The sequence below is a fragment of the Punica granatum genome, chromosome 2 (assembly GCF_007655135.1).
Source record: "Punica granatum isolate Tunisia-2019 chromosome 2, ASM765513v2, whole genome shotgun sequence".
Classification (NCBI taxonomy): domain Eukaryota; kingdom Viridiplantae; phylum Streptophyta; class Magnoliopsida; order Myrtales; family Lythraceae; genus Punica; species Punica granatum.
Genome location: NC_045128.1, coordinates 40,501,199 through 40,524,824, shown reverse-complemented (window position 1 = coordinate 40,524,824; position 23,626 = coordinate 40,501,199). Strand labels below are relative to the sequence as shown.

The 23,626-nt window shown below is 43.0% G+C and overlaps 8 protein-coding genes and 1 pseudogene across 14 annotated transcripts; 2 read left to right on the top strand and 7 right to left on the bottom strand.

Annotated features, from left to right (window-relative positions):
* Nucleotides 1-272: 272 nt before the first annotated feature.
* LOC116193483 (NADPH-dependent aldehyde reductase-like protein, chloroplastic) lies at nt 273-2,315 on the bottom strand. 4 transcript variants are annotated; one of them, XM_031522199.1, is made up of 4 exons: nt 2,096-2,315; nt 1,770-1,957; nt 1,158-1,564; nt 273-871 (listed from the first exon to the last, which is right to left on the bottom strand). In XM_031522199.1, exons 2-4 carry the CDS (start codon nt 1,812-1,814, stop codon nt 463-465), a joined length of 861 nt encoding a protein of 286 aa, XP_031378059.1. In that variant the 5' UTR covers nt 1,815-1,957; nt 2,096-2,315; the 3' UTR covers nt 273-462. The 4 variants fall into 4 exon arrangements, with proteins under 4 accessions (XP_031378059.1, XP_031378060.1, XP_031378058.1 ...); XM_031522200.1 differs by having other exon boundaries at nt 2,165-2,315; XM_031522198.1 differs by having other exon boundaries at nt 1,770-2,315.
* Nucleotides 2,316-2,765: 450 nt separating this feature from the next.
* On the bottom strand, nt 2,766-3,858 carry LOC116193484 (NADPH-dependent aldehyde reductase-like protein, chloroplastic). The gene is made up of 2 exons (XM_031522203.1): nt 3,374-3,858; nt 2,766-3,299 (listed from the first exon to the last, which is right to left on the bottom strand). Exons 1-2 carry the CDS (start codon nt 3,757-3,759, stop codon nt 2,894-2,896), a joined length of 792 nt encoding a protein of 263 aa, XP_031378063.1. The 5' UTR covers nt 3,760-3,858; the 3' UTR covers nt 2,766-2,893.
* Nucleotides 3,859-4,903: 1,045 nt separating this feature from the next.
* LOC116197197 lies at nt 4,904-5,967 on the bottom strand (annotated as a pseudogene).
* A 1,472-nt stretch (nt 5,968-7,439) lies between these two features.
* LOC116196092 (NADPH-dependent aldehyde reductase-like protein, chloroplastic) lies at nt 7,440-8,592 on the bottom strand. Its single transcript, XM_031525630.1, has 2 exons — nt 8,041-8,592; nt 7,440-7,949 (listed from the first exon to the last, which is right to left on the bottom strand). The coding sequence occupies exons 1-2, from the start codon at nt 8,433-8,435 to the stop codon at nt 7,541-7,543; spliced, it is 804 nt and encodes a 267-aa protein (XP_031381490.1). The 5' UTR covers nt 8,436-8,592; the 3' UTR covers nt 7,440-7,540.
* On the bottom strand, nt 8,479-12,355 carry LOC116196091 (pentatricopeptide repeat-containing protein At4g13650). Of its 2 annotated transcripts, none has more exons than XM_031525628.1 (2): nt 9,285-12,355; nt 8,479-8,616 (listed from the first exon to the last, which is right to left on the bottom strand). In XM_031525628.1, the coding sequence occupies exon 1, from the start codon at nt 12,127-12,129 to the stop codon at nt 9,367-9,369; it is 2,763 nt and encodes a 920-aa protein (XP_031381488.1). In that variant the 5' UTR covers nt 12,130-12,355; the 3' UTR covers nt 8,479-8,616; nt 9,285-9,366. The 2 variants fall into 2 exon arrangements, with proteins under 2 accessions (XP_031381488.1, XP_031381489.1); XM_031525629.1 differs by having other exon boundaries at nt 8,504-8,639.
* Nucleotides 12,356-12,394: 39 nt separating this feature from the next.
* On the top strand, nt 12,395-14,771 carry LOC116196093 (PHD finger protein ING2-like). 3 transcript variants are annotated; one of them, XM_031525631.1, is made up of 7 exons: nt 12,395-12,570; nt 12,670-12,741; nt 12,852-13,048; nt 13,166-13,229; nt 13,569-13,828; nt 13,937-13,975; nt 14,188-14,771. In XM_031525631.1, the coding sequence occupies exons 1-7, from the start codon at nt 12,525-12,527 to the stop codon at nt 14,299-14,301; spliced, it is 792 nt and encodes a 263-aa protein (XP_031381491.1). In that variant the 5' UTR covers nt 12,395-12,524; the 3' UTR covers nt 14,302-14,771. The 3 variants fall into 3 exon arrangements, with proteins under 3 accessions (XP_031381491.1, XP_031381492.1, XP_031381494.1); XM_031525632.1 differs by having other exon boundaries at nt 12,639-12,741; XM_031525634.1 differs by having other exon boundaries at nt 12,399-12,570; nt 12,644-12,741.
* A 1,451-nt stretch (nt 14,772-16,222) lies between these two features.
* On the top strand, nt 16,223-19,347 carry LOC116194826 (protein SINE1-like). Its single transcript, XM_031523723.1, has 3 exons — nt 16,223-16,588; nt 17,043-18,507; nt 18,742-19,347. The coding sequence occupies exons 2-3, from the start codon at nt 17,077-17,079 to the stop codon at nt 19,228-19,230; spliced, it is 1,920 nt and encodes a 639-aa protein (XP_031379583.1). The 5' UTR covers nt 16,223-16,588; nt 17,043-17,076; the 3' UTR covers nt 19,231-19,347.
* Nucleotides 19,348-19,355: 8 nt separating this feature from the next.
* LOC116194828 (protein NDH-DEPENDENT CYCLIC ELECTRON FLOW 5) lies at nt 19,356-21,090 on the bottom strand. The gene is made up of 2 exons (XM_031523725.1): nt 19,940-21,090; nt 19,356-19,826 (listed from the first exon to the last, which is right to left on the bottom strand). The coding sequence occupies exons 1-2, from the start codon at nt 20,909-20,911 to the stop codon at nt 19,632-19,634; spliced, it is 1,167 nt and encodes a 388-aa protein (XP_031379585.1). The 5' UTR covers nt 20,912-21,090; the 3' UTR covers nt 19,356-19,631.
* Nucleotides 21,091-21,189: 99 nt separating this feature from the next.
* Nucleotides 21,190-23,529, bottom strand: LOC116194829 (photosynthetic NDH subunit of subcomplex B 2, chloroplastic). Its single transcript, XM_031523726.1, has 3 exons — nt 23,023-23,529; nt 22,083-22,517; nt 21,190-21,556 (listed from the first exon to the last, which is right to left on the bottom strand). Exons 1-3 carry the CDS (start codon nt 23,470-23,472, stop codon nt 21,362-21,364), a joined length of 1,080 nt encoding a protein of 359 aa, XP_031379586.1. The 5' UTR covers nt 23,473-23,529; the 3' UTR covers nt 21,190-21,361.
* Between the last annotated feature and the right edge of the window lie 97 nt (nt 23,530-23,626).

The following is a 23,626-nucleotide window of genomic DNA, read 5'->3' as shown; positions in this document are numbered from 1 at the left end:
TAGTTTCATTAACGAGACCGTTATTGATCTATGTTTTCATAGATGGAAATGTTCATTTGTAAACAAGCGCATGTGGTGCCATCTGAATAATTACCCGACATGGGAACTGCATCAGGAAGAATTGACGAATCTTCTAAATCAATAACATTCATAGAAAAAAAAAGAGCACTGCATCTCGTTTTTTTACAATGAAAAAGCACTGCATTTTGTTTTTAATTCACGATTTTTGTGATATTGATGAATTTTTCCATTAGTAAGATGGTAAATGATTCTTTTATATCAAGCAACTATATATATATCTGATATAATATTGCACAATACTCCTATCCGTGTAATTACGCACGGATATTTAATGAGGCCACTACACTGCCAGGTGATATATTTGAGGTATGACATTTCTCTAATAACTTTTTTCCGGTAAAGATGCCAGTAGACTGTTTTGGTAACTCGCATATCTTCAATCTAAACGAAGCCACCATTAACTCGAATCACTTGCCCATTAATCCCCTCGCTTGCATCAGTGGCCAAAAAACCAACGACTGGAGCAACATCCTCCGTCTCACCTAACCTGCCCATCGGGCATGCGTCGATCACATTCTTCACGTATTCCTCGCTTCGACCAGCAAAGAACAGATCAGTCGCAATCGGGCCAGGAGCAACACAGTTCACAGTTATCCCGGTGCCTTTCAGCTCCTTTGCCAGAATTTTGGTCATCATCTCCACTGCAGCCTTAGATGCAGTGTAAGCTCCATACGTCGGCTTCAGAGCTCCAACCAATGAAGATGAGAGTAAGATTATTCGACCGCCACCTCCACGTTTTAGGCAATTTGCAGCTTCCCGACAGCACAGAAATGCCCCTCTTGCATTCACACTGATCGTGCACGCAAAAGCCAAGAGGATTGACTAAGACGAGCAAAACTACGGTTCGAAAATTATTTACTAGAAACAAAAGTATCGGTAGTTGGATTATTTTAGCTCTGAAAAAACTATGGCAAGTACGACCTGACATATGAATATATAAAAGAAGACTCTTTAAATCATATATGTTCTCTGGTAATTTTCTAGTTTTCATCCGAAGTTTAACACGGTTGCCTCAAACTTGTCAGAATTGACCGTGCTGCTTTGGCATAAAATGGACTAGTTCAGAGGTTAATTACCTGAAGATCTTATCAAATTCTTCTACGGGAGTTTCAGCAATAGTCGAATGAGCAGAATCCATAACCCCAGCAGAGTTGACCAGTACAGACACAGGGCAGCCAAATGCTTTCTCAGCTGCATCAAAGAGGGATCTGACATGGGTCGGATCATAAACATCAGCTCGGAAAGTGGTGGCGGAACCAGGGGCCGTGGAATTGATCTCATCAGCCAGGAGATCAGCTTGTGAGCCAGTGGAGGTGTAGTTGACAACGACTTTGGCCCCAAGCAATGCCAGGTGAGCTGCAACAGCCCGGCCGATTCCTCGGGATGAGCCGGTGACTATGGCAGTTCGGCCGTTTAGAGGCCGAGGAGCAGCTAAGGGAGCCTTCATGGTCTCCGATGCTGCCATATGGGTAGTGGGAGGGACCTTTTCTACGAACAATGATAGGCCAAGCACTGTTGGTATTATGTCAAATAAATGCTCCGTGGAGATCACAATTTTCAAAGCTTGACAATGACTTTATGTTAATTTACAAGGTTGAGGTAATCAGAACTGATTTGGCTTCTCTCATGCCAATGAAAGTGATCCCTCTGTACTCTGTAGTCCAATTCAAATCATTGAACAGACTTACCAGCCCATTGCTGCAGACGTTGCCGCCACCGCCCCTCATCTCCATTTGATGTGGCCAATGTGGCTATTACTGTGACTATGAAATTGAAAGCTGCATGGAATCATGAATAAATTGCCAGAAACTTTCGATTTCCTTCAATAATGAAGAAGATCTTCCCCCGGAGAATCGGGTATTTTCTCTATTTGAATCTGATCAATCAAAAACTTTATCATCTGCATCAGCATGTTCATCTATATCGATAGTAAGATGCAGGAAATAACTAAAAGCGGGAAAATTACAGATCGATATTATTTTATACACAAACCAAGGCAATTCAAACAACTCACATGGTGAAACAAGGAAATGCAAAGTTGGAGTTTATAGCTCTATTAGAGTTTCGATGAAAGTAGCATTACTTCGAAGTTGTGTGTGCACCAAATCCAGCTTCAGCAAGCCCACCTTAAAGGATGAAAGTATTGTTCAATCAGCCTCCTCTGCGCTGATTGAGCCAATTTGCAGCCTCTTTACAGCACAAGAATGACTACACCATGAACTGGCACTGGGGACATTAGAAGAATTATTCATGTCCTCTGCGTGTGCTCATCATGTGACCATGTCTGAATTAAGATGTTATTAGCTGGATGTCTAGTCGACAATGAGGTTCAGCCTCTCCATTATGACATATCGCAACCGGGCCTCGGAGCAGCAGCAAAAAGGGAATGGCTGTAGGTGACAGCAGTGCCACAAGGAGCTTAAGGGCATATACATAACGTACGGTTACCGATTAATGGCATATATCGCGAGGCAACAATACTATAAAGAGTACCGATTCACCTGATGGGACCGCAGCCTTCTCTAGCTGCTGTAATCAATGCAACCATCTGTAAAAGACCTCTTCGCGGCTCTTTGCAGCTCTTGTGAATGCTGTTCATGGTAATGCTCATTCTCAATCGATGGAAAGAATGAAAGTCATGCTCGGTAACAGAGAGACGAGAACGGAATCGAAACACTAAAATAGAAGGGATCGAACTTCGGATAGCAGTTTCATTTATTTTCAAGTGAATGGGAAACTTTTTCCCCTCTTTTGCTATTCAGCAGTTCAGAATAATTGTTACAAACAATAACATCACAGGGCAATCAGTTCCTCATACAATTCCCCCATTGACCCCAATGACCTGCCCATTGATCCATTCACTGGCATCCGATGCCAGAAACCCGACCACCCTGTCGATGTCATAGGTTTCTGCAAGCCGACCATGCGGGCAATCTTCGATTGCCCTCTTGATAATCTCTTTTGGCATCGCGAGGAACATGTCGGTTGCAGTGGGGCCGGGGGCAATGCAGTTGGCCGTGATCCGAGTCTCCCTCAGCTCCTTGGCAAGTATCTTGACCGTAGTCTCAACTGCAGCCTTCGAAGCTGCATAGGCTCCGGCATTGGGCTTCATCGTCGCCACCGTCGAGGACGACAGAAGAATGATTCGGCCCCCTCCGCCCTGCTTGATCCGATTCGCCGCCTCTCTGCAGCAGAGGAATGCTCCCCTCGCGTTGACGCTGGGACCAAGAAATTGAACAACGGTCATTTCTTGATTCCCTGTCAAGTTGATACTGCTGAACCAATGAAGTACCTGAAAATTCTATCGAAGGTCTCGATCGAGGTCTCGGCAATGGAAGATCGACTAGGGTTCGCCACGCCCGCGGAGTTGACCAGAATGTGGACCGGGGAAGCGAAGGCCTGCTCTGCCGCGTCGAAGAGGGACTGGACTTGGCTTGGCTCAGACACGTCGGCTCGGACTACGATGGCTGAGCCAGGGGAGGAAGAGTTGATCTGGGCGGCTACGGCGTCGGCCTCAGCGGCGCTGGAGGCGGAGGTGTAGTTGACGACGAGCTTGGCCCCGAGGGAGGCCAAATGGAGGGCAATGGCCCGGCCTATCCCGCGAGAGGATCCCGTGACAATGGCCACCCGGCCTTCGAGCGGCCGCGAATGGGTCTGATGGGCGGTTGGGGCGGCCATGCGATGCTCTGCACTGCGGCAAGGGAATGGACGGACGCCTGAAATGGTCTTTGTTGTTCGACTTTAGTTCGACTTTAGCGGAGCATTACGTTGGAGGGGGGAGAGAGGGAGCTGACTGACTGGAAATAATAATTACTTTTTTATTTTACTTCAACTTTTTATTTATTTAATTTAATTTTTAATATTAAATTCTTTTAATTATTCATTTTTTTCATAATTTAACAACACAATTATTATTTTCTCTCAATTATTCATTATTTTTTTCACAGTTCAACAGTACAATCCTTACTTTCTTTCAATTATTTATTACTTTTTTACATTTTTTTCATAATTTAACAACACAATCATTATTTTCTCTCAATTATTCATTACTTTTTTCACAGTTCAACAGTACAATCCTTACTTTCTTTCAATTATTTATTACTTTTTTACATTTTTTTCATAATTTAACAACACAATCATTATTTTCTCTCAATTATTCATTACTTTTTTCACAGTTCAACAGTATAACCATTACTTCATTTCAATTATTCATTATTTTTTTATATTTTTTTCATAATTTAACAACACAATCATTATAAATAAATTAAAATCAAAACTCAACTCTAAAACAACACATAACATTAAAGTCCAATCATATTTAGTCGAATAATTCGTGAATAAAGTTTGTGCTATTTATTGTCGGGAAAATCGAACAATTTTACCTTTTTTCCCTTTCATATCGAATTAATGGAAATTTAGGTGATTATCGCTCATTCATGGCATTAGAACATTATGGATACGGTCTAGATGGATATAGTATATATGAACACGACAAGAAAGATCTGATATCGATAACTTATTCAAAAGTATGTTAAATGGAGTTAGATACATTTTATCAAATATCATGCACAAAATTTATCTAGAATTTACTTATTAGATTTTAAAAAAAGGCGTATCAGATGAATTATTAGCTTATAAGATTTCCTTCCATCGGCATATTATTTGGTCATGTTATTGATGTGGATTCTATCTGTAAAATTAACTAATATATATGTTTGAGTAGTAGGTCCAAAAAGTCCAGTTTGCTCTTGCACGTGATGTGGAGCGATGAGTCTCCGACGAGTCGACGATCCATATATCTCGTGTTCAAATTGTCGTATCGTTTTTTTTTAATAGAAAAATTCTCATATTATTTTACAAGCATTTTATTCTTCTCTTATTTTTCGTACAATAGAGTGATAAAATGAAATGTTGCATCATATCCTCATGATCTATGCATCGACCCATTCCATCCTCCGGTACCGAGCGGAAATTCCTACGCATAGCCACCGTTAACACCAAAAATCTGCCCATTAACCCATTCGCCGGCATCTGACGCCAGAAGCCTGACAATGGGAGCAACATCTTGTGTTTCGCCAAGCCTGCCGAGCGGGCACATATCGATTGCTCTCTGGATTTCCTCCTCCGACCTCCCCTCGAAGAACATCTCTGTCGCAATTGGTCCTAGGGCCACAGAGTTCGCGGTGATCTGAGTACCCTTGAGCTCCTTGGCGAGAATCTTGACCATAGTCTCCATCCCGGCCTTTGAAGCCGTGTACGCACCAAAGTTTGGCGTCGGAGCTGCCACCAGAGAGGAAGATAGGAGTACTATTCGGCCTCCTCCACCGCGTTTCAGCCGATGCGAGGCCTCTTTGCAGCATAGGAACGCCCCCCTCGTGTTCACACTGAATCATAATTATAGATCGTTAAGGTTCTCTCCATGCTCGGCAGATAAAGTTAATAAATATGCATATACACCTGAAGATTCTGTCGAAGTCCTCGATGGAAATGTCAGCTAAGGTAGAGCATGTGGAGTCCATAATCGCAGCAGAGTTGACCAGGATGTGGACCGGCGAGCGTCCGTGTCGAAGAGAGACTTCACTTTATTCGGGTTGGAAACATCGGCTTGAACCGCGATGGCGGGGCCATGACTCGAGGAGTTGATTTTGGCTGCCACTGCTTCGGCTTGAGCCGAGTTGGCTGTGTAGTCAACGACGACCTTTGCCCCAAGGGAGGCTAGATGGATGGCTAAGGCCCGTCCTATACCGCGGGATGATACCGTGACTATGGCCACCCAGCCATGCAGTCGATGAGGGAGCTGTTTGGCGGCTGTGGCTGCCATCTGGGCACGGACTTAAACAATAAATCTGCGGGCCATTGCTCAGTGGCTGGGGCATAGGGAATTTATCGTGAGGAGCAGCGGCGTACCAAATTTGGTCACATCAGCACCGATGCCGTGGCCTAATTCAAATCTAAGAACATATTTACTAGTCGATCACTCATATCCATTTGACTGGGTTAAGGTGGCAAATCCTTAACCCATGAAAAGGAAAGCCACTTGTAATCACCAAAATTATTACCAGAAACTTTCAATTTAATTTCGAACAATCGGGCGATAAAAGGAAATACCGCGTCATATCATTGTAACATAATCTATATGTTGGTCCATTCGATCTTCCAGCACATTCTCGGTTGAGACTCCAATACATAATCACCGTTAACATTTAGGAAAAGCTATATATTCGGTCCTCTAAGTTTGATTATTTTTCTATTTTAGTCCTTTTAAATTATTATTTTTACCGTTTATATTCTATACCTCTAAAACTTTTCGGTTTAAGTTCTTTTCTATTTTTTTTACTTCGTTTTCATCCAATATCTTCTATTTTCATCATTTTATCAAATTATTTATTAAAGAAAATTTTAATTTTGATCCTCAATCTTTTGTAACTATTTGTTTCATCCTAAATCTTTTTTTTTGTTTAATTTCTCCTTAATATTAAACGTTTTGTTTCTTATAATTATGCCGCTCTATTTTCCATAAAATTTCCACACGACATTTTTGAAAATAATTGACTTTTTAGTTTCCTAAATAAAAATAAATAAAAATAAATAAAAATAATAAAAGGATATAGTGAACATACTTAAGAAAATGAACAGGGGCGAGCGTGTAGGCCATATGCAATCTTGACAAGGACAGTGGTTGTTTGCGTTGGTAGCATCGGTACTCGAGTTTACGAGTAAAGAAATGAAAAATATATGGGAGATAGAGGCGATTGTGACTCGATAACCACCAACCACGCTTATACGGTTGGCTAGGACACTAAAGAAATAAACGGTGACCCTGATTTAAGGAATGTTGTTGTAAAGTGCAATAATAGGTGTGATTGTGAAGAGTGATGTTAACAAATCTATAGTCGTAGACCTATGCCTCTTCTTCTCAATTTATCATCCTCCTTTTAATAATTAATACCACTCGAGTTGAGGTTATGAATATCTCAAATTTTAAGTAAATTCACTAACTAAATGTTATTATTTTAATTGTTATCAATTTATTTTTATAATTTTGAAAAAAATAATCTCTTTAAGACATGTCATGCCAGTATTCTTTACAAAGAGAGAGTGGTATAATTATGAGTATCAATAAATTTAATGTTGAGGCAAAATTAAACATAAGAAAAAGGAATTAGGACAAAAGTAATAGCAATAAAAGACTGAGGACTAAAATTTAAATTCCCTATTGATTATTTTGATAAAAAAACAGGAAAGTATTCAAATATATTGAGCGAAATTAAATCAAGAAAAAAAATGATTAAGATAGAAAACATTCAGAATATAGAATGTAAACTATAAAAAAATATATTTAAAATGGACAAGTAATCAAAGTTAAAAGGATCAAATGTGTAATTTTATCGTTACATTTATTATATGTAATCAATATGTCAGTCCATTCGGTTTTCCAATACATACTCGGTGGAGATTCCTATACATAACCACCGTTAACAGTTATTATCTGACCATTAATCCATTCACTGGCATCTGATGCCAAAAACCCGACGACTGGAGCAACATCTCGTGTTTCGCCGAGCCGGCCGAGCGGGCACATGTCGATCATCCTCTGGATTTCCTCCTGTGACCTCCCTGCGAAGAGCATCTCAGTTCCGATCGGTCCTGGGGCCACGCAGTTGGCAGTGATCTGGGTGCCCTTGAGCTCCTTGGCGAGGATCTTGATCATAGCCTGCACGGCTGCCTTCGAAGCCGTGTACGCGCCATTGTTTGGCTTCAGGGACGCCACCAGAGAGGAGGATAGGAGTATTATTCGGCCCCCTCCACCGCGCTTTAGCCGATTCGCAGCCTCTTTGCAGCAGAGGAACGCCCCCCTTGTGTTCACTCTGAATCAAATATTGAGGATTGCTGATTATTCATGCTCGACAATGACTACGACACAGGTAAGTCTTTAGATATATAAATTTCATAAGGTACCTGAAGATTCTGTCAAAATCCTCGACCGAAATGTCAGGCAAGGAGGAGTAGGTCGGGTCCGCAATCGCAGCAGAGTTGACAAGGATGTGGACCGGCGAGGCAAAGGCCGCTTCAGCCGCGTCGAAGAGCAACTTCACGTGGCTTGGCTCAGAAACATCGGCTCTAACCACGATGGCGGATCCAGGAGCAGACGAATTTATCTCAGCGGCTACAGCATCGGCTTGAGCCGAATTGGCCGTGTAGTTGACGACCACCTTGGCCCCAAGCGATGCTAGATGAAGGACTATGGCCCGGCCTATGCCGCGGGAGGATCCCGTCACTATGGCCACCCGACCTTGGAGTGGATGCGGGTGCTGCTCGGCGGAGGCGGAGGCGGTGGCGGCGGCCGCGGCCATGTGGGTATGGAAGCAGCGAGAAGAGTATCGAAGCTGCTGTGCTTTGCCCACGCGGATCGAATGGAGGAGGATCCGCCATCAGTATATATTTATTGTCAAGATGTGCCTCCACGAGAAAACACGTGCTCCAATCTCTGGCAAGCACAACACCACGTGTCTTCTCTGTAATGGCCGGTCCCGCCTGACAAACCGATGATTTTCCACCTTATTTGATGAGAATAAAATGGATTTTTTAAAGGTTATTTGGAAATTGAGTAGAGTTAACTCTATTTTATTTTAATTATATTTATATATATTTAGTTGAAATTGTAATAATAAGATGGAAGGAGAAAATAAAAGAGTTGTGTTGTTGAATTATGAAAAAAATGGGAAAAAAGTAATGAATAATTGAGAGAAAATAATGATTGTGTTGTTGAATTGTGAGATAATTTAATATTAAAAATTGAATTGAATTGTTAAAAAAAATATAGAAAAAGAAAAAGTAATAATTATATTGTTGAATTGGAAATAAATGGAATCAAGTGGAGTAGAATTAAAAAAAAAATTACAAATTCAAACAAAGCCTAGTCATCTTCCAGAACTTGTCACTCCATCAGTGTAAGATAAGTGAAAGCATTTTCTGGAATTTTTTTGCTTTCGCTTTTCCTATCAACTGGAAAGACTTGGGATTAGATTCCCAGGAAGAAGTCAGTCGATCGCATGTCAGGTAGATAGCAATGTCAAACGTGAATGACATAGCTAACGGGTAACTCGAGACTTCATTAGAATAAGAAATCGGACAATATAAGAATCCGGCAAGAATAATTTTTCTCGGAAAATTGTTAGGAAGGGAGAGATTGAAGTCATTACCAGGATTAGGAAAGTCTCTTGTAAATGTAACTTCTGTTGATCCGGAAGGTCGTTCTTTCCTCCAGTGTTCATTTACATGTTGTCACCAGTAATCCCTACAGGAACAGGCCCCGTCTTTGAAATGGTGAAACCGGTACGCATCCCTCACGACGATTGTCCTTTTCGTTGCCTTAGAGATGAACTTGATCCAGTTATGGCAATCGTTACAGACACGGAGATTCTTAATCACGCGTATAGGTATTATCTCCGACAAGCTCAGAAGGCCAAAAGCAATTGCCAGTTTCTCACTGTGGACATTTTGTGCCGGTTCCATCCCTCCCTGCTCTCCTTCTTTGCGGAGGCTATACTGTTGCTCCACATAACCAAGTTCCTGTGCCCGAGCATTCAGATCAGCTACAGCTTTGTATATCTTATCTGAAAAAGGGTGCAACTTATCGCCCGCGAAGAATGCATGAACTAAGCCCTTAGCCTCGATCCAGCTCTGGCCTGGTTCTTTCTTCACTCCTCTCTCCTTCATTGCCTGCCTTGGCCTATCCCTCTGAGTCCATTTTCCTGCTGCTGCATACATATTTGATTGGAGTACATAGGCTGCCGAGTCTTCAGGTTCCATCCCTTGAAGTTTCTGAGCAGCAAATTCCCCGATCTCCACATTCTTGTGAACTGTGCAGGCACTTAATAGAGTCCGCCAAATCATTGCATCGGGCTGTATTGGCATCTCCTCAATAAATCCTTTTGCGCGGGCCAGAAAGCCCGACCGACCAAGAAGGTCCACAATACAGGCATAGTGTTCAGGCTTAGGCACCAGTCCATAATCTCGATTCATGGACTGAAAGTGGTCGAGCCCTTCGTTCACCAAACCCACGTGACTACAGGCTGATATAGCTCCGAGGAATGTAACATAATTCGGTCTTAAGCCTAATCTTTTCATCTCTTCAAACAGTTTCAGAGCTTTGTTGCCGAGCCCATGTTGAGAATAACCCGTTATAATGGCGTTCCAAGAAACCTCATTCCTTTCGGGCATTTCTTTGAACTCTTTCTCGGCATCTTCTATGCTCCCACACTTCGCATATAATGTGATAAGGACGTTTGAAATCTCAGTCTCAGAACTGTACCCAGTTCTCATGACCAACCCGTGAATCTGCTTCCCCAATATCATATTGGTCATATTAGCAGCAGCACTGGCAGCGGAGCAGAAAGTATACAAATTCGCCTGGATTCCAGATTTATTCATCTTAGAAAAGACTCGAAGTGCTTCCTCTTGTAAACCGCTCTGAGAAAATCCTGATAGTAATGCGTTCCATGATCTTTCATCTTCGTCGTCGATGTTCTCAAATGCCGAGTATGCTTCTTGGACTCTGCCACATCTACTGTATAGACTAATGAGTGAGTTTCTTATAGAAAGGTCAAATGAGTAGCCACGGACCCATGATTGGGCATGAATCTCCCGCCCACAATCAAGGGCATGCATGCCTGCACAAGCGCTCAGTGCACTTGCTAGTCCGATGTTGTCCAGTTGGATTCCCCTGCCTTGCATTTCTCTGAAAAGCTGCAAAGCTTCGGGAAATAAATCATGCTGAACATGCCCTGCAATTAGAGCCGTCCAAGATACAAAATCATCTTCTCTCAGTTTATTTAGAATTCCTCGAGCAGTTTTGAATTCGCCATGCTTTGCATACATATCTATGAGCATACCAGAGACATACAAATTCTGATGGAAACCAGTCTTAGTGAGATGAGCATGAAGCTGCTCTCCTTCTTCCAGAGCTCCAATGGAGGTGCAAGTCTTGAGCATGCTCGGGTACGTGAATTGATTTGGAATTATGCCTTCGAGGTTCATTTCTCTGAGTAGACAGACAGAGGTTGTCAGATCACCCAACTGACCGTAAGCAACCAGCATTATATTCCATAAGACAACATTCTTTCTGTCGGCTCTGAGAAAAAACCTGTGAGCAGTTTCTATATCACAGCATTTCGCATAAAAGTCCAGAAGGGAACCTTCAATGACAGTTTCTGATAAAAAACCTGCTTTTACCACGAAGGAGTGAAGCTGCACACCTCCACTAATGTCCCCCGCTGATGAACAGACACTCAAGAGGCTTGCTATGGTGACAAAATCAGGTTTCAAGAAATCAATTTGCTGCATTCTGCGAAATAGATTGAGAGCCCTATCACTAAATCCCCGCTGGGCAAGCCCAGAGATCAGTGAATTATACGAGACCCTGTCTCTAAACTCCATTTCAAGAAAGATACGTTCAGCGGAAACCCAATTCTCAACATGGCAGTACAATGTAAGGAGACTGTTGCAGACGAAAATTTGAGAGGAAAATCCCGACTTGAAAGCAAGCCCATGAACCTGCTTCCCAATCTTGAACAACTCCACCTTAGCACAGGCACTGAGAACGCTTGAGAAAATGTAGGGTGTAGGTGTAATTCCTGACTTATGCATGTGACCGAATAAAAGGACAGCTTCTGTTTCTTGTCCATTGTGAGAGAGCCCCGAGATCATTGCGACCCATGAAACACTGTCCTTCAAGCACATTCGGTCAAAAACCTTTTTCGAATAATTTATAAATCCGCTTCTGAAATACAGATCTATCAAATAGTTGCAGAGCAGGGAACTAGCATCGAGCCCACGAGAAACAATTTTAGCATGAATCTCTCTGACAGAACCGAGCGTGACATTGTCCCCTCTACACGCCTTTAGAAGCAGAGAAAACGTGCTTTCATCCGAACATGAGCCATCCGCAGTCGTCCAGGAAAACACGCTCAATGCTTTAGTTGTGCGATTCTTTCCCACATGGCCAGGAATGAGCTTATTCCACAAGGGCACGCTTCTCTTAAGCATATCATCAAACACTTTACTTGCACCATCAAAATGTAAGAAAAGATAGAGACTTTAAAATGTGAGCAGCAGAAGACACTTCCATGAATGATCTTCCAAAGCTTCTCCCTGAAGTAAAGAGAAAATTCGTTTACGCGGGAAGCAGCAAAATCGAGCTCCTGAACAGTTTAGCAAGCTCATTCTCAACAGTTAAGGAGCTCGTGTCGCCTGGAAGACCCGAAACGCTGTCGTTTTGGTGAACTTTTACCTGATAAAAAAGGGCCAAGAAATTAGCGCCAATCAGCTTGCCGCGCCGTGATACGACACCGTTTGCTGCTGCTTCACTCGTTCAAACCAGAACTACAGACGGTCGGAGAAACCCTAGCGGCCAAATCGACGACGACGTGTGATCGGAAAACATGGCAATTGCTCGAACCGGCGTCTACGTCGATGACTATTTGGAATGTGAGCTTCCTGAACGATCACGTATTACCGTAAAGTTTAGATTTTGATCGAGTTGGTTTCTTGCTCAGCTCAGAATCGGAAGTTTCCTCTTATCTACAGATGCGAGCACGTTGCCTGCTGAGCTCCAGAGGCTCCTCAACACCGTCCGTGAGCTCGATGGCAGGTCCCAATGTACGTCCCCGACGTTCAAACCCTCGTTGGTTTGTGAAATTTGTGATTGTGAATGTTAGACGCGATGTGTTCTCATTGATTTTTGTTGGTTTGAATTGTCGGGAATGAAGCTATGATAAACCAGACGAGGCAGCAGACGAAGTACTGCCTAGGGCTGTCGTCGCAGGGCATGAAGAAGGGGAACGCCAGCCATGAAGAAGACGATGCTGCGACCGAGAAGCTGAGGAAAGAGATTGAGGCTAATCAGGACAGCGCGTTGTGTCTGTGCACGGAGAAGGTTCTGCTTGCACGGCAGGCATTTGACCTCGTGAGCTTCTTCTTTCTCTTCATTTCGCTGTTACTGTTCAATTGGTTGGACTGAAATTAATTGAAGCATCGAGAGTGATCGGAATTCATGGCTGTTTTTCGTTCATTCTCAATTCAGATTGATGGCCATGTTAAGAGACTCGATGAAGATCTGAACCACTTCGCTGAAGATCTTAAGCAAGGTATTGAAGCATGTAGATTAAACTCCTTGTTACGGGATTCAAGTAGTGATCTTTTTGTACTATTTTTTTACTACATTGGAATCTACAAGATAATTTTCAGCCTTTTGAGGTCCTTCACTTAGATTAAATTCGACAAAACATTCATAGGATGCTTCGTTTGTTAGCTCGTGGACACAACGGGATACCTTTGAATTGATGAATGTGAAAGTTTATCGGAGTGGCAAAGTTGATAACCATGTGTTAAGTGGTTGCTAAAAAGATGCAGCACCCTTATCTGTTCTTGTTGTCCATCTGGTTCTATTAAAGTTTATGTTTATTGTCTAACTTTCGTGTTCTCAGAAGGAAAAATCTCTCCAAATGAACCAGCAATTCTTCCCCCGTTACCTCTTGTCCCTAAAAGTGAGAAACGCAAGTCCTATTTTGGAACATCTCAATTCTCCAGGAGGTTTGATTTCAGGGACTGGGACCATTATCGGGACCGAGACAGGGATTTCGAGCTCATGCCCCCTCCAGGAAGCCATAAGAGAGAATTTGCTAATCACCTGGACATCGATCAGCCCGTCGATCCAAACGAGCCTACATACTGTATCTGTCAGCAGGTTTGACTCAAAAGTCCCTCAGTCAAGCACATCTGGTTCTTCAGTAATTATATGACAATTTTTACTCCTCATTCTTACTGATTATCATAATTACAATCTGTTTTTCAGGTGTCTTTTGGAGATATGATTGCCTGTGACAATGAAAACGTGAGCATCTCTCCTCTTTATTTTCCCAAAAGCCTGTACATCACCTGACACCATATACCTGGTTTCGAATGCCTGAACTATGTACATCAGCAGACACCATATACCCAGTTTTGAATGCCTGAACTATATATCACTGTATTACTGTGGTTATGTTGTACCTAAATATTGATTCTCGATTAACCAAACATGTTTGATTTGGATGACTTTGACAGTGCCAAGGAGGTGAATGGTTCCACTACTCGTGTGTTGGCTTGACGCCCGAGACCAGATTCAAGGGGAAGTGGTACTGCCCGACCTGCAGACTGCTTTCACAGTGCCAATTGTAGTATATGTACATATAAAGAAGGTTGTCATTTTCTTGGATCTCTTATCAGCAGATGGTAGCATTGCTGCCCTATTCATAGTTCGAGTTGGTTTACTAGCAAAATCCTCGAACACGAACAGGAAGAGAAGGTGGGGGGTGGTGTGGGTGGGTTAAAGAAGATTTAGATTATGATGTTGGCTTTGTTTTATCATCTATATAATATGAATAGTTAAGATGAACTAGAAAGGCGATTGTTGCAATATATTTGAATGGCTACTTTGAAGAAAGAGATGGATTCATGTATGATGCTAAGGAGGCATTTGACTCCAGTATTCTTAGAGTTAGATTGCAGCAGAAGTGGATTACAGGAAAAATTAACCGTTGAATCATTTTGTGTGGATCGTAGGTCAAAAGGTGTGATCATTGTGTTTGGTACATGTATTTGATTATTGAAAATATGAGTGATAATATTATATAAGATTACTTTTATAGAGATAAAATGTAAGTTCCAAGACCGTAATTTCATTGTAATCTAAGAATTACGCATGTTTCAAATGAGAAGTTTTTACCGACTACAGTTTAAAAATTTTAATTCAAGGAAGTGATTATAATGATTAGTTTTACAATGAAACATTGTAAAATACGATGTGTAATTTGAATTTTCTCCGTAAAGTTTCAAACTTTGTATCCAAATTGTTAGTCCCGGTTGAGGCGTAGACAAGTCGAGGAGAAGTTACTTTCATCTAGTTTGGCACATTCCTCTACTATCATGTTCCACGAGCAATGGATAAATATGACATCGAGTTAATGATGTTTGAATCGCGGGTGAGAGTTTCAGCGACGCAAATCCATCTAATGATCCTTCTTGGCTATGAGGAAATTAATAGGCGGAACGGAAATTTGGATAGGATTCTTTCCCCAATTCGATATGCCAATATTTTCAAAGGGACAAAACTCATAATTTTAATCCTTCTGTTGAAAGATGCAATTGGTCCCTGATAGAAAATGATGATATGACCCGTTATCCAGTGACATGGAACGTTAAGTTCCACATGGGCTTTTCTTTTTCCAAAATAGCTGAGTAAAGAGGACAGCCACCTCTCCTCCTTCTGCTTTCCTCAACCCTCAAATTGAGCACATGAACCCTAAAACCCAAATCCTCTTCGTTGTTCTCCCATCCCATCTCATTCTCCTCACCTCACTCGGAAGACAAGAACAACTCTCCCATTGGGTGGTGCCACAGCCATCTTCAGTTCTGCTTCGATTTCCTGATGGCGATTAATAGGAATTTCAAATAGGCACCTCTTGGACTTGTCCAGGGGCGAAGATTCCTCACGTAGTCCTGATCTCAGGAAGACAGAAAGAAGCTCGAGAAAGAACCAGCACAGTGTCTACAATGGCAGAGTGTCTGCATCTCTGCTGGTCCTGACCTCCAGCACATTGTCTGCAATGACAGAAAGAGCCCGAGAATAGATCACACTGGTCCAAAAACAACTAAGATAAACAAACAATATAGCAAAGGAGACTTCGTTTACCACAGAAGGCGCACATTGAACACCAAACATAGGAAAATCCCCAGAATATGACAGCAATTTAGTCTCTCGAATCACACTAAACTACTGCCTTAAGCAATATGGAAGCGATGATGTCGGGCTATTGTTCGGTCGAACGGACAAACCGAACAATAGCTTTGGGCTTTGCGAGAGGGCCCACTGCATCACGAGGAAGCTGTTGAAGGAGGAAAGAACAAAAAGTTGTGCGAATTTCAAAATTCCTCGAAAGGCGGGAAAAATTGAATATTTGTCTTATTACCTTTTTTCTCCACAGTGAGCGGGAAAGTATGGCGCGGAATGACGTAACTGCCCCTCGGCGCGGACCATCGTGGCCTTTTCCGACAGGCACCAAAGATAAGATTTTTATATAAGAAAATTTCCTCACCTGCAGCCAGTTTCCAGATTGGGCGGTTCGGTTAGAACGGCAGTTGCCCGGAAGAAGAAAACGATCTCACCGAGGGGCCCATCAGAGAGGGATAGCGGCGGGATTTCATGAAAAGATTTGAACTTTGACGATCTTATCTCTTTTTCCCTTGCTTCACTTCCGCCTGAACAAGCGGGGCATAAAGAAGGAGAAGCACTCGCCATTTTCCTCTCCTTCTCAACCCCTTCTGGTCAGTGATTCAGTGTTGCAGCAAGTTCTCAAGCAGCGCTGCCTTGTTGATTCCGGTGATTCTTCGGAGATCTGCTTGATCCTGGGCAGAATCAAGTAGAGGAAGTAGCAAAAGGAAGCAATTTCGACGCCGTATCCTGCGGGTAAATATTTCGGTTTCGTAAATCCTCATTTTTCTTTTTTTTTTTTTTTTTTTGCTTTCGAGTGAGTTTCAGACATGTATGCATCAATTTTAAAGTTCATTGCATAATTTGGTTTTCCAGAAAATAAAAAATCTTCTGCCAAAAAAAATAAAAATCCCTTTTGTTTTTGTAACTAACTTTGATTAATGTCGACGCCGCTTGTTTGCAAGAATTTGGTGATGTGCTTGATGGAAGTCTCAAAAGATGTGATTTTTCACTCATGCCGTTTACTATTTCTCGATTTATGTGAAATTAAAAGTAAAGCAGTTAGTTGAGTTGGTTGAGTCATGAAATAACATAATTTACAGTTGATTGAGTAGTTAGTTCTGTTATTGATTCTGCATAGCCTTCATTTTCAACTTCATTGTCTCGATAATCTCCTGGGTCGAATTATCTCAACCTTTTCGTTCTGTAGGGTATTGGGTATAGGCGACAAAGGAAAGTGCAAAATGACTCGGAATTTCTCCCCAGTTCTATGCACGGAATTGGCCAATCTCGACAAAGATGCTGACAGTCGTAAATCGGCCATGAGAGCCCTGGAGTCTTATGTGAAAGAGATGGACTCGGGTTCTATCCCTCTCTTCCTTTCACAGCTCTCGGAAATCAGAGAGACTGGTACTTTGTCCGAGGAATTTGGAGTTTCTCTCTATGAAGTTCTTGCTCGGGCTCATGGAGTTGATATCATTCCTCACATTGACAGCATCGTGGAAGCTATTGTGAGGACCTTAGGTTCTAGTGGAGGGTCGTTCCATCTTCAACAGGCATGCTCTAAGGTAATTCCCGCGATTGCAAGATACTGCATCGACCCTGTAACAGCAGAGGACAAGAAGAGGGATATAGTCCACAGGCTGTGCAACCCTCTCTGTGAGTCTCTTCTGGGTTCACAAGAGAGCCTAAGTGCGGGTGCAGCCCTTTGTTTAAAGGCTCTTGTGGACTCGGACAATTGGCAGTTTGCTTCTGATGCAATGGTGAACAAGGTATCTTTGAATGTTGCTGTGGTTTTGGATGTGAAGTCGAATCAGACTAATACACACATGGGACTTGTGATGGCATTGGCAAAGAAAAATGCCCTGACCGTGGAAGCTTATGCAAGATTGTTGATAGCGTCTGGTTTGAGAATCTTGAATGCTGGAGCAAAGGAGTGTAACTCGCAGAAGAGGTTGTCTGCTATTCAAATGGTGAACTTCTTGATGAAGTCCTTGGATCCTCGGAGCGTATACTCCGAGCTTGATCTGATAATTGAAGAGATTGGGAAGTATGAGTCTGCTGATCAGATGGCTTTTGTCAACGGGGCAGCCTCTGAAGCTCTGCAAACTGCGAGGAGAATCATCGCCGAGAAAGAAAGGAAATCTGAGAGGGATTCGACACCTAAATCGAAGTCAAATTTTGTTAATTCCTCGAGGAGAAACTATCTTGGCTGTAGTAACCAATCGCCCGAATCGCACAGCCTAGGTTCCCTTTCCGGGTCTGACTCTCCGCTGGGACTACCAAACACACCAAGTCAGGTTTCTTCAGAGTTGGACTGTGATAATAGGTCTGTGAAGCAGAGAGTACGGAGGTTTGAGAATGGACTTGTCGATGTGTCTCTAAGGGATGGATTGTTTTCGGAGTTAAGTCGCGGGAATGATGGATATACAAATTCTGAGAACTGTAGAAGTCAGGAGACGGATGATCATGGAGGAAACTGCTCAGAGGAATTCACTGGGTTTGCACTAGGAAGCCCCCTAAATGGGGAGGTATCAGAGAGCCTGACACCGAGTCCAAGAAGTCAGGAGATGGATCACAGTAATGGAGGAAATAGCTCGGAGGAAATCGTAGAGTTTGTGCAAGAAAGTGCCTCAAATGGAGCAGATTCTCGAAGTCTGACACCAAGTCTCCAGGTAAACTTACTTGGTGTTACATGTTAGAATCATCTAAAATGCAAACTTACAACTATTACGTTGTTTCTAAATTGCAGTTATGGCATTCTTTGCTGCCAATTATTTTTCAGCATTTTGAAAGTATTTCTACTGCAAAAAAGAAATTAATTAAACATTTCCAATCTCAGAAATTTTCCCTCTCTTTAAATTGTACATGTGATGATGACATTTAAATTTATTCTTCTGGTTTTTCAGAGGTTATCATCCAAATTTTATATTGGGAACACTCATATGTTCACATCTCCAAGAATAAATGTCCACTCACTTCAGCATACAAGTCACAGTAATTCTGGATCATCGGAGGAGAAGCAGAGTGAGATGTTTACAAGCTCGCCTTCGAGCAAATGTGACTGCAGTCAAACAGGAAGTAATGACTTCAATGCGTATCTAAGTGATCCCAATGGAGAGCTCGTAGAGCAAGAGAATGGAAATGAACATCTCGGTGTAGAGCAGATTCAATTTGGCTCAGAATCAGTCTTGTCAACAGACACGGCTGCTGCTGCTGGCTTAATGCATCAGCTGGTGATCCTTGATGATAAGAAGATAAAGCAAACACTCGACATAAAGACTCAGAGGAGAAGTTATACCCGGATCTGCAGCATATTATTTCTTCTGCTGGCAGTGATCATTTCATTGCTCTGGATCAATGACAACAAAGAGGTTCGCCATGTTGTGCCAACTTGAGTCTCGGTCATATTATATTGCATAAGAGAGGTCAGCAGTCTACTATAGAGCATTTCTTTTGTCATGTAAGCCGTAATATGTACTACCATGTATGCTCAATAAAGGAAATCTTTATCATAATCTCGTATACCTTAGAAGAAGTAGCTGTATATTATATATATGCTGTTGTCTACCTTCGCAATGAAAACAAAAACGAAACAAGAGAAGATTCCTGACTATCGACCTTGCCTTTTCTTACTGGGCCTTAATGCTTTTCTAAGGGATGCTTGAAAAGAGATAAATTAGTTCCACATACATGCAAACACCAATAACGTTTTGCACAGAAGGATTTTGAGATGATTCTCTGAACAGTCCTTGAGGCTTTTCCTGGAAACTGGGAGGGCCTCATACCTGACCACGACTTAGAGGTTTGGGTTATGTAAATGCTGTGCTCCTCTCCACACGTCTCCTGGACCGACCATCATAGGTTTAAGTATCGCGGAGGGTCCAACAGAAATGTATGCATACTTGCTGTAGAACTCATGTCTGGAACCAGGGCTGTGCATGTATAGTTCGTCGAAACCTTCCCTCCCCACCACAACTGAATTTCTCCTACCCTGTTCAACGGAGGGAAAACAAAAGAGAAATTATATGAAATCATAGAGATAGCCCGAGTAACTGAATAGCCTCAAAAGATTGACCGGTATCGTCTAGTTTTGCAAAGGTATACCCTGTCAATGATTGTCAAGTAGGTAGGCGCGCTCGTGTAGACCAGGCTCATCTCTTCAGTTAATCGTTTGTAGTTTTCTTCTTCGCCTTCGATATCTTCCTCTTCCTCAGATTTTTTCCTTCCCGCATTGTCATGAGGATACAAAAATCTCTTGAGCGGCAAGTCCTCCCACAGTTTTCCAAAACTAAGGTCCTGGTCCACGTCTGGTGGAATTATCACAAAGTTTGACAAAATCGGGGGCCTCATGTAGAAATTGGATCCTTCTAGTCCGATCGCATAAGTTGCATCGGGCGTGCTCACATTTAGATGGTCTATGATCGATCCCCTCAATCGGACTGATGATGACGAGCTGGAATTAGAGACCTCTATCTCAGAGCTCAAGGTCTGTTCTTGAAGAGACAATATATATTTTACTTCCACCATACTTCTCGGATCACTGCTGAGAAGCTCTACCTGAATAGAGTCCTGAGAACTCCCTCTGATATCAGACAAGGCCCAGTTTCTGGGAGACCATGAAACTCCATCTTCACCTTCAAGAGTGAACTCCAAAGACAAGCCCCCTTGAATCAGAGCTTCCCCATCTTCTCCTTCTGCGACAAATGTCTGCAGAATCTCGAGTTTCTCCCCGTGCCACATTGGAGCCTTGTACGAGGTCACAAGACCACTGGGCAGCACCAAGGTTGCTGTGCTGCCATTGTCAAGGCCCAGCTTGGCAACACAGCTCTCACCGATCCCTTCAAAGGTGACACCGTGCCCGCTGAACTCTTCCTCCAAGTAGTTGACGTTAATGGGCGGGAAGGGGATTGCCGGAGTCGAAGCCACTCTTGGGAGTGGCAGTGAGAGTGAGAGCTCTCTGTTCTTCAACCGAAGAGGACTTAAAGGAAGATGGGTTCTTGAGAATACTGAATCTTTTGGGAGCTTTGAGGTGGGAGTTGGGTTCAAGTTGAGTGACAAGAGAGAGTTTGAAGCCATGGTTATGGCGTCCAACTGGCTCAGCTCCTGCAAATCTAATCTTCCTATGAGACGGAGAGAGCTCTGGTTCACCTTTCACGGGCCAAAGCAGTGGGGCCCGCATAATCCTCCATTGGCCTTTTTGGAGTTTCTTGACAGATATTTATCATCATCATTATTGTTCTCCCATTATTTGCTCAATTTTCACTGCAGATATTTTATGGGCAACTGAAAACCATCTGTTTTGCTTTAGCTTCAGATGAATTTTGACAGATCCTGCAGCAAACAAGTATTCCAGCTTTTAGTGCCCTCTATACGGGCATAGACATCGTAAATATATTGCATTTGATGAGTCGTGTCATTACATTTCTTACAAGAAAAACAAAAAATTGAAAATGAAGAAGAAAATCCTAGAAAGCTAATTGGAAACAAAGAAGGGGGATAGCCCTTCAATCTATAAAAAATTTGTAGTTACAAATTGTCGTGCTCAATGACCTGTGCTCCTTTCCAATGCTCACCGGGCTGTACCACCTCAGGGACCAACACTGAGGCAGGGCCCGTGCAGATGAAGTATTCCTTCCCAAACTTCTCGGAGAAGGACCCGGGACTGGACACATATATGTCTTGGAAGCCGATCCGGATCATCCGGAAGAAAAGCTCGCGACCCTGAAACATGAAGATTTGAGTTAGGAAAGAAATATCTAAGGGGATAACTTGCACACCATCAGCAGGACTTTGGTGCAGAGTGAGCCGACAATGTGAAAGGTCTGGATCTACCTCTGGAACACTAAATTCTATAAAGCTCACAGCGAACACACAGTAAATTTTGTAAAGCTCACGAACAATCTTCCCTATCACTCCACACGGATTCATTGGATTCTTATCAGTAAGTTCCAAAAGATGTCAGATCAGACAATTTCCGATTAGAAATTATCTCTGAGTAGCCTCCATCTCAATTCTTTAGGCGGGCCAGTCACAACCATTTATTACTGGGAACCTATCTTGATTGACAATTGTCATTGAACCAACATCCATCAATAGTTATGACCAATTTGGTCTAAAAGAATTTTTCTAGACCAAGTTGAAGCTAAGATCTCCCTTAGAATCCTTGACGGGCTTAGTTCAGTTCCCCTGTTATAAAATACGAAATATAGAAGGCTCTGGTATAAAAAGATAGGAAATTTCAATCTACCTGATCGATAGCTTCGTATTTGGAAGGAGGGGTATTGTAGAAGGCCTTGAGTCGTTCCTCGGGTGGAGCAGCATATATTCTGCTGACCTTATCCTGCAGTATCGTTATGGGCACGTCCTGCATACTCCAAATCCCTGGTTTTGGTTCAGTCTCAGAAGAAAACCACCCTGAAGACTCGGTCTTCATAGCCTCTCCAGGAGACAGGAGCTCAAAGGGAGAAGATGGAGGAGGGTGGGAGCAGTAGGAGCAACCTCTGAGCCCTTGAATTGCCGTCCCTCCTCGCTTTTTGGACCGAAGATGGCTCAATATCGCACTGGTCAGAGTCACGGGCTGCCGGCCTTTGTTCTTTACTATCACTGCCGTCGCCATACTCAGTGGGTACAGCGAGATAACATAGGTTATATCCAGGGTTCCACTGGTGCTGCTGAGCTCAACCTGCGGATGGAACACAGTAAAGAAAAGACATGCTTATGCCCGCTTGTCGGAAAAATAGAGATCAACGCAGCAATGCAAAACATACTATTTGGAGTCTTTCATGTTGCCTGTGTAATTTAGCGAGGATGCTGTTTTCAAACTACTGATGTTCATACATTTCGATCCACTACGAGCAATTACAGCCCCATATTCTTTGTGAACAAGAATGCGGAGAACCTTGATTCATTTTTTCGGGGCTGTCAATGGAATTTTCATCTCTTTGACGAAAAAACCCACACCGAGTCTCGAGAACAGCCTTAAGAAGTCCATATATGGTGGAAAAAAAAATTGAAATTTTGCTGCAAAATTGTGTCATATCAACAAGAAAGTCAGCCAATTTCATAGCTTCCCAGTCAGTCCCAGCATGACAATCAAGATTTCCCACCAAGGCATCCGGTGAAATGCGGAAACTGTCATGAAAATGCAGAGTGGTGATTAACGACACAACTGAACTCAAGGGCCGCACCTGCAGGGCATCAATGGCGTCAGAGTCCACATCCTTCACGGTCCACTCAGACCCGGACACAAGCGACCCTTTGGAACCTTCCCCTCCAGACATGTCATTGATCACCAGCCCAACCCCGCCCTTGAACTTGGTCGGGTCCGGGGCGGAGGAGGAGGGGATCGTGTAGAGGACCTCCTCGAACCCATCTTCCTTCCAGGACACCTTGGGCTTATACGAGGTGACATGAGCATCAGGTATATGGACCCTGACAGAGCTGCCATTGCGGACCTTGAGGTCGACAACTGGGACACTGTTGTGCTGGGAGAAGTGAATGCCCTTGCAGGCGAATTTCTCGTTGAGAGCCTGGGGGGTGGACGTGGAAGTCGTGGTCGAGGTGGAGGGAGTGGAGGAGGAAGAGGCTCTGATGAGGGTGGTGGGTTTGGGGAGGGTGAAGGAGAGAAGGGAAGCCATGGGAGCAATGAAGTCCACTTTCTTCTTAGCCTGTTATAGCTAAGAAAAGAGCAAAAGCTCATCCTCTGCCGTGTCCCTGTCCCGCTCTGCTCTGTTCCTACTAACGATCGTTTCTGTGATTTTTGTCTGTTCTTTGGAGAATCGATGCATTTTT

Excerpts from the sequence above, each read along its gene's own strand:
- LOC116194826 (XM_031523723.1), top strand. The coding sequence starts at position 17,077 with ATGACTCGGAATTTCTCCCCAGTTCTATGCACGGAATTGGCCAATCTC. Across the intron at positions 18,508-18,741 it reads GTCTGACACCAAGTCTCCAG|AGGTTATCATCCAAATTTTA; the intron begins GTAAACTTACTT and ends CTGGTTTTTCAG.
- LOC116194828 (XM_031523725.1), bottom strand. The coding sequence starts at position 20,911 with ATGGCTTCAAACTCTCTCTTGTCACTCAACTTGAACCCAACTCCCACC. Across the intron at positions 19,827-19,939 it reads ACTTGACAATCATTGACAGG|GGTAGGAGAAATTCAGTTGT; the intron begins GTATACCTTTGC and ends TCCGTTGAACAG.
- LOC116196093 (XM_031525631.1), top strand. The coding sequence starts at position 12,525 with ATGGCAATTGCTCGAACCGGCGTCTACGTCGATGACTATTTGGAAT. Across the intron at positions 13,049-13,165 it reads CACGGCAGGCATTTGACCTC|ATTGATGGCCATGTTAAGAG; the intron begins GTGAGCTTCTTC and ends TTCTCAATTCAG. Across the intron at positions 13,230-13,568 it reads CGCTGAAGATCTTAAGCAAG|AAGGAAAAATCTCTCCAAAT; the intron begins GTATTGAAGCAT and ends TCGTGTTCTCAG.
- LOC116193483 (XM_031522198.1), bottom strand. The coding sequence starts at position 1,814 with ATGGAGATGAGGGGCGGTGGCGGCAACGTCTGCAGCAATGGGCTG. Across the intron at positions 1,565-1,769 it reads ACGTCTGCAGCAATGGGCTG|GTCCCTCCCACTACCCATAT; the intron begins GTAAGTCTGTTC and ends TTCGTAGAAAAG. Across the intron at positions 872-1,157 it reads GAATTTGATAAGATCTTCAG|TGTGAATGCAAGAGGGGCAT; the intron begins GTAATTAACCTC and ends GTGCACGATCAG.
- LOC116196092 (XM_031525630.1), bottom strand. The coding sequence starts at position 8,435 with ATGGCCGCGGCCGCCGCCACCGCCTCCGCCTCCGCCGAGCAGCACCCG. Across the intron at positions 7,950-8,040 it reads GATTTTGACAGAATCTTCAG|AGTGAACACAAGGGGGGCGT; the intron begins GTACCTTATGAA and ends TATTTGATTCAG.
- LOC116193484 (XM_031522203.1), bottom strand. The coding sequence starts at position 3,759 with ATGGCCGCCCCAACCGCCCATCAGACCCATTCGCGGCCGCTCGAAGGC. Across the intron at positions 3,300-3,373 it reads ACCTTCGATAGAATTTTCAG|CGTCAACGCGAGGGGAGCAT; the intron begins GTACTTCATTGG and ends TCTTGGTCCCAG.
- LOC116194829 (XM_031523726.1), bottom strand. The coding sequence starts at position 23,472 with ATGGCTTCCCTTCTCTCCTTCACCCTCCCCAAACCCACCACCCTCATC. Across the intron at positions 22,518-23,022 it reads ACGCCATTGATGCCCTGCAG|GTTGAGCTCAGCAGCACCAG; the intron begins GTGCGGCCCTTG and ends TTCCATCCGCAG. Across the intron at positions 21,557-22,082 it reads AATACGAAGCTATCGATCAG|GGTCGCGAGCTTTTCTTCCG; the intron begins GTAGATTGAAAT and ends TTCATGTTTCAG.
- LOC116196091 (XM_031525628.1), bottom strand. The coding sequence starts at position 12,129 with ATGCTTAAGAGAAGCGTGCCCTTGTGGAATAAGCTCATTCCTGGCCAT.